The sequence below is a fragment of the Lineus longissimus genome, chromosome 19 (genome assembly GCF_910592395.1).
Source record: "Lineus longissimus chromosome 19, tnLinLong1.2, whole genome shotgun sequence".
Taxonomy (NCBI): domain Eukaryota; kingdom Metazoa; phylum Nemertea; class Pilidiophora; order Heteronemertea; family Lineidae; genus Lineus; species Lineus longissimus.
In genome coordinates this window covers 6,931,803-6,938,398 of record NC_088326.1, presented here as the reverse complement: position 1 = coordinate 6,938,398, position 6,596 = coordinate 6,931,803, and the positions used below count along the sequence as shown (strand labels likewise).

At 43.2% G+C, this 6,596-nt stretch overlaps 1 protein-coding gene across 1 annotated transcript; it reads right to left on the bottom strand.

Moving 5' to 3' along the window:
• Window positions 1-993: 993 nt before the first annotated feature.
• On the bottom strand, window positions 994-5,154 carry LOC135503437 (uncharacterized). Its single transcript, XM_064797012.1, has 6 exons — window positions 4,897-5,154; window positions 4,173-4,511; window positions 3,661-3,772; window positions 3,186-3,438; window positions 2,536-2,815; window positions 994-2,208 (listed from the first exon to the last, which is right to left on the bottom strand). The coding sequence occupies exons 1-6, from the start codon at window positions 5,041-5,043 to the stop codon at window positions 994-996; spliced, it is 2,346 nt and encodes a 781-aa protein (XP_064653082.1). The 5' UTR covers window positions 5,044-5,154.
• Window positions 5,155-6,596: the final 1,442 nt, after the last annotated feature.

Genomic DNA, 6,596 nt, shown 5'->3' with positions numbered 1-6,596 from the left:
GGCAGTTTGTCCCAAAACATCCAAATACATGTAGTACCTTACGAATCCTCATGGGACGCATTAACAATAATGTTGCAAAATGACTGTAAAAAATTGGTCGCACTGATCGTAAACATTGTCTTATTTTTCAAGATGAGAGTATGTTGATGATAAGAAAACGTACACCACAAATAATAGACCAGTATTCCTTAAAGGACCAGTATAGTAACTAAGGGCAATATTACCAAGCCCTCGGCTGCCTAGTCACCTCCTATTCTGCACAAAGTTTCCATCATCAAACTGCACAAAAAAGGGAAAAATTCAAAAACTGACGAAACTATCACGTTTCTCCGATTTCATTTCTGAGGACAGCCTCCCTGCAGAGATAATTTTCCTACAGATCAATACACTGTGACGCGCTGCGAGGGGTTTGAAAACTACAATCGGGCGTCATGGATGACGTCCGATTGTAGCTGCGACGTGAATGGAAATGACGTTACGTCGTAATAGCGGGGTGACGTGAACTCGGGACTTCGGCATGCACGGACGTGGTGCGAAACGTCTTTTGCGCCAGAAGTTGTGCGTGCTAAAAATAATTAAAAACGCGTTTTTATACTATTTGAGAGTAAACATTTTTTTTGAAAAACGTCAAAAACTTCAGGAAGTATGGTTGCTTAAAGAAAAAAAAGAGAAGATGAACCGTACTGAAATAATAATTAAAGAACTCCTTTAAACCTTGCAAGTGATTTGGGGTCCTTGAAACTCCTTATATTTATCAATGAAACCTTATTCCCACCTAAGGGTTTGACCGGGCAGTCCAAAACTCCCCATAAACGCCGTCTACACTAACGAGTAATGAATTGGTGTGGATGAAGGCTGTCAGTATTGAGGGTTTTCTAAGATATACGTAGTTGCAGTTTCAACCTCCTAGACTCAATGGTGAGCAAACGTGCCACCATTTTTGACGGACGGACAAGACGTGACGACATAAGCTCACCCAGGTGAGCTAAAAATCTACAGTCCTGTCTGGTTGATGACCTTGTCTCTGAGTTGGCGTCGTGTTACTGCAGCAGCTGCAACAGCGAACTCTGCATCAGATTCCTCAACCACAGCCGCCTGGGTACCATGGGGAAGACGTCCACACTTCTGTTTCGTGGAGAGACGACTGAAGTAACCCATGACCTGATGAGATGTCAGCCAATCCTCCTTACCGAAAGCAGCCTTTATACGGGAAGACACATTGACTGGATTTTCTTTCATTCCACCGACTCCCTTCATAAATTCCTTTTCAAGGAAGGCTCTTATTTCGGGGGAATAGCAACGGGCAGTCCTCTGTCCTCGATGCGCCCAGCCAGCACTGACCTGGGTATCAGTGTCCTCCATCTGCAGAGCGGATTGCAGTTCAAGTGAACTTGAGGCGTCCCTGGGCTTTCCGACTGCCTCCACTCTTCCTGCCCATTTCCTCTTTATAGCATCCATCCTGGTGTCTTTCAGTGGCAGAAGATCATGTACACCACACGCCATGTGGGTGGTGAGGGCCTCCTGGGTGGGGAAGGTCTTGCTGCACCCATTTTCTGGACAGGGTACTTGGACAACCTGTGTTGGATCAAGGTTGCCAGCCATTGCTCCAGTCACTTTTGCTGGCTTTGTGTAATCACCAACAATGACACCTGATGGTCCTTGCTTACACTTTTTCAACAGCTTATTGTAACTATGAAAGGTGCCTGGACCAATACCATAAGCCTTCCACACACGAATTCCTTCATCCTCAAATTCAAAATTGGTAAAAGACGTGATGCCAGGCCATGTTCCTCTCTCACTTGTAGGTGCTGCTTTCAAAGTTGCAATGGCGACATGGCAGCCCCGTACTCCGCCATACGATGCCAAGGCATGCCTCATTTGTTTGGCGTTTGTGACATCATTCCCCTCATTGACATATCTTTGAATGTGAGATTTCATGGGCGCAATTTTTCGGTCACAAATGTCCTTTCCTGCCTGGGCCTCACTGAAGTCGTAGCGCTTGATGGTGATGCCTTTTGACTTTGACAGGACAGGGAGAGATAACAACAAGGATGCATTGTGGTAGCACCCTGCGTTGTCGGATCTGAGAAACACCTCTGTCACTTGTGGCGACTCTACCATAAGTTTGCTGAGACTAGCGTCGATGACGGAGTACACACTGTGCCAATCCTGTTTGCACTGATCCAACAAGTGGACGAAGCAGTGAATCTGAAAAATAGACAGAAGACATGCTAAGTTGGCAGTATGAAATGGTGTACAATAGGAAATCTTATGGGGCCCCTCTCTCATCCTCACGGATCACAAGTTTGCAGTTTTTACTAGAAGAACACAAGTATATGGAAATCAGTAAAACAGTACACTGTATCATCTGATAAGCAGCGGTAAAATTAATTGACTTGTTGGGTTGGCTCTTCAGTTCCAGGTGACAGAGTTCAATGGTATTCTCTCCTTGCAGTAAAATGTTGTTCATGTAACTAGAATGATATCAGTGTACATGTGGCGGCACTGAACACGATAAACATTTGAAACACATACCTTGTACTCGCTTTCAGCAATCTTTGATACAGAGGCCGTCACATGCCACGAAATACCCTTCTTGGCAAACCAGTCTTGTTGTGCTTCCCTGAATTTCATTGGCAAAAATTTCATCGCCCAATCCATGGTAAGCAAGGCTTGATGTGGTTCCAGAGTTTGGAGAAGGCTGGTCTTTGCTCGTTCTTGGTTTTTAGCCCGAAGAATATGTGACTTAAGTTGGAGGATATTTTCTTTTGCTGCCTCAAAATCGAATTGTATTTCATCTTTCTGTTTGCTGTATCTGAAGTAAAATAACAATATGCATGAGTCATGAAGCAAGCAGAAGACTGTAACTAAAAACAAACATCAGCTTTGAAGCTGACCTGAAGCCTTGCAAGGTCCATTCTGGTCATGTTATGTGGAGGACAACTCTCTTTTGACAGTGCAGTTTCCTTACGTGTGCTACAGTGTCTGTCTGACAACATTGCACCACCCTTTTCCTCAAAATGAATGCGTGACATTGCAGATGATAGAGACAGCCCCCTCCTGTGGCAGGGAAGTATATTGATTATCTGCCATCAAAATTAAGCATGTATATTGCATGTGTAAACTGTTCCCAAATACATCTTTACATTTGAAAGGGACATAAAATTAATGACTGATTGCCTCACCTGTAATTATCGAGAGGTAAATCCCTGAAGGCCAACTCAATGGTTTCAAATATGAAGACTATCTCCTTGCATCTTTCACAGGACATGTCGTGGTCATGCTTGCACGCTGAGGTGCTTTCAGCTAGAGCATACACGATGCAGTGATCGGGGCACTGACTGGCTTCACTGATGTGCAGTTTGTAATCAGTCTTCAGATACATCCTTGCTGACTGTATCTTTGATTTCAAGGCCTCGACAGTTGTAGCTGAATATCCTGAAAATATGGGAATTGGGTAAGAATCTTTCTCATGTAATCTAAGATCAGTGCTGCGTTGGACATAATCCTATCATTGAAAAAGGCTGCCAGCCACAGAAGTACAATGTCACACGTGTCGTCGAACGATGCTGCAGGAAATGAACTAGGCCTGGACAAATCTGATTCTGATATTATTTACATATATGTATTCATGGAATTAGCAGTTGTACTCATACATACCACATTCTCCGAGCTGTTCCACAACATGTATGAGGCTATCAAATGCCTGGGAACCTTCAGCAGCAATGTTGTCAAGTCCGGCAAGGGATTTCTTTTGTGATGCAGCACATACCTAAATGAAAGGAAACAAATTTTATAACTTTGTACCATCAAAATACACACCCATCCAGCGTGACTACTAAAATTCTGATGGATCAACGATGTAATCAAAGAAAAACGAGAGTCTGACTTCACAGTACCGAAATTTGCACCAGCTTTCATGATTAGATTGGTTCAAAGGTTCCAAATATAAGGCCATGGATTCGATAATCTGCCAATTGTCCACTTTCAGGGGATTATTTTTCAGATGATATATATTTGGCCAAAATAACCAAGACAAATAAATCTTGCAAACAGCAAAAGTCAAGTACCATCACTATCAGAAAAAAGTAATGAAATACAAACTAAAATCAAAACACAACTTTTCCCTTTCACCAGCACAAACAACAAAAAATAAGCTGAAGTTCTCATACCTGTATTATTGAGAAGAGCGTTGATCGTTGTAGTGGGTGGAAGTCAGTCTCTTCACAGTAGGCCTGATACAGTTGGACCACTCTTGACACAATTGTTGTTCGCACTATGTTTGGGATCTCAATCTTTTCTCCATTGCTCAACTTCATGGTTCGGGTACCATAGGCCACATCCTGGACAAATTCTGGCCTAGATATGAAGTCCAGAAAGTGATCCACCTTGACGTTGTCCAAGCGAGATCGGGTGATTGGCTCAAGTGGAACTGGCTGAGCTTGACCAACATCTCTGGCATGCTTGCGAGCTTGGTCTATCCTGTAGACAGTCAAGCCAGGAATCAAATCCTGCAAAAGAATATGGACTATTCAGATTTTGGAGTCAGCCAATTTTGTCGCTACCTAAAATATCACACTATAGTAAAATCAACCATGTCAGTACAAGAGACAAGGGCTGATTCAACACCATTTTGTCCGTCTCACCCTCAATGGTGTGTCAGATTGTGAAAGGGACAAGGGACCTCAATCTATGTATATCAGATATTTCATGTTTGGCATACCGGTACCAGAAGTCTGTGACTATGTAGACTTGGAAGGTAATTTTGCATCTGGCATAATCAGTCATGCTCATACTTCAGGTAAAATCTTTGAGAGAGGGCCTCTCTGAACTGACGTAGGAGTGAAATGTACTTGTCCTCAAAAAGGTTTGACACTGAAAATGAAATGAACTCACCAGTAACTGTGATTTGGTTCGATTCACCGCAAGAATTGAGAGGATCTGTCTTTTTGTAAACCAAGTGTTTGCCTCGTCATAACACTTTATAACAGTTGCAGCCAACGAGTCGTCAATGTTTGAAGGTACAGGCTGAACTAATGCCATGAGTTCATCTTCTTGTCCTGGGGCAAGCAGATGGAGAACAAGGCCAAAAGCTTCCTTGGCTTTTGATTTGTAGTATCTGATTGTCCTTTGAGAAGCTTCGTCAATTGCAGTTTGGAGCTGGCCTTCTACTGGTGCACATCCTCCCTACTGCAGAAACCTATTCAGCGTGGCAAGCTCAAAATTCTTTGGCGCTGGGGTTGGGGCCCACGTGATGTCTAGTATATCACGAGCATCATTATTCCCACTCGTGGTCTCTGTGCTAGGGGTCGAGCCACCATTCCCTGGTAAAAAGTGGCGACCCTGAAAAAAACAGATAATACATTTTATAAGATAATATTTTTTGGAAAGGCCGCTGTATAGAGGGTGGCCTCTCTGTAAAGAGACAACATAGGTCTTCAAATGGCAATCATGCACTATGAAGTTCTCATTAACAGAGCTTCTGATACTGTTCATTTACCAATTACGTAAAAAGTGACACACCTCATCTCGTAAAGTGGTCACGAAACTTTAGAAGCAGAAAGGATAATTTTACCACCCTATCAGACTGTGCTCTCAGTAGTTCATATCTCACCTTGATAAGCAAATCTGTTGTTTCAGAGGAAGATCCATCACCTTCACCACCACTTGCTGATTGAATCTTCATTGGATACTGAACATCTCCAACTCCTCCCTGAAAATATCAGCATAGTATTTGGCAAGTATGTGTATGATATATAACAAACTCAGAAATGCAGCGCCTCTCGCGGACAAAGATAGAACAAATCGACATTTTTTGCACCGGTTTTCGCTGCTCTTGCGTACCAGCATCATCTTTTGTTGATTTTCGCTTTTCGTTCGGCTGGCTGTGAGTATTGGGATGTGTACCGAACCAATTTTCAGTTTCAGGACACCCTGTATAGTACTTGGTGGTCTAGTCAAATCAGCTCGAAATGCTTGCAATAAAAAACTTCATTAACCATGCGATGACTGAACACTTACCTCATGGCCTACATTTACATGTATATCTGACTTGAGAGATTGCCCTTCTGTCCCGTCTGCTGGGTTTTCTAAGGCGTCGGCTGGTTGAACAGAGGAAGAGGCAACAGCAGACTGAAAAAAGATATTGATGGAGAATCAGGTTTGGCTTAGAATCCCTCATTGCCAAGGAGATGGGAGCCAGAATGGCATCAAGGTTTTCAGCTTAGTCCCTCCTCTCTCATCAGTGACCTTCTTACATGTAAGTCAGTCGCTGCAGGCAGAATTAACCAATATTCACTTTGGCTTGCCCCGAATCTTCTCCCCTTTTTTTCATTCAACTCACCTCTGTATCCATGGGTGCTGGTTCTACTTCTGGTTCTACATTTGCCACAGACCTCACATCCTTTACACAGAGCTGAAAAGGCACCAGATTATGGGGGTAATGATAATATGATGTGCAATATAATAGTGTGAGGACATGATGATGGTGATAAGACTTGTTTTGATAATGCGACCGGCCATGCTGATTTTGTACGGCAGTGAAGCATCACCTCCAGTGGCACTGGCAGGGAATCATAACTGGGACTTCCTGATCA

Excerpts from the sequence above, each read along its gene's own strand:
- LOC135503437 (XM_064797012.1), bottom strand. The coding sequence starts at position 5,043 with ATGGCATTAGTTCAGCCTGTACCTTCAAACATTGACGACTCGTTGGCT. Across the intron at positions 2,816-3,185 it reads TTACCTCTCGATAATTACAG|ATACAGCAAACAGAAAGATG; the intron begins GTGAGGCAATCA and ends ATTTTACTTCAG. Across the intron at positions 2,209-2,535 it reads TTGCTGAAAGCGAGTACAAG|ATTCACTGCTTCGTCCACTT; the intron begins GTATGTGTTTCA and ends TCTATTTTTCAG.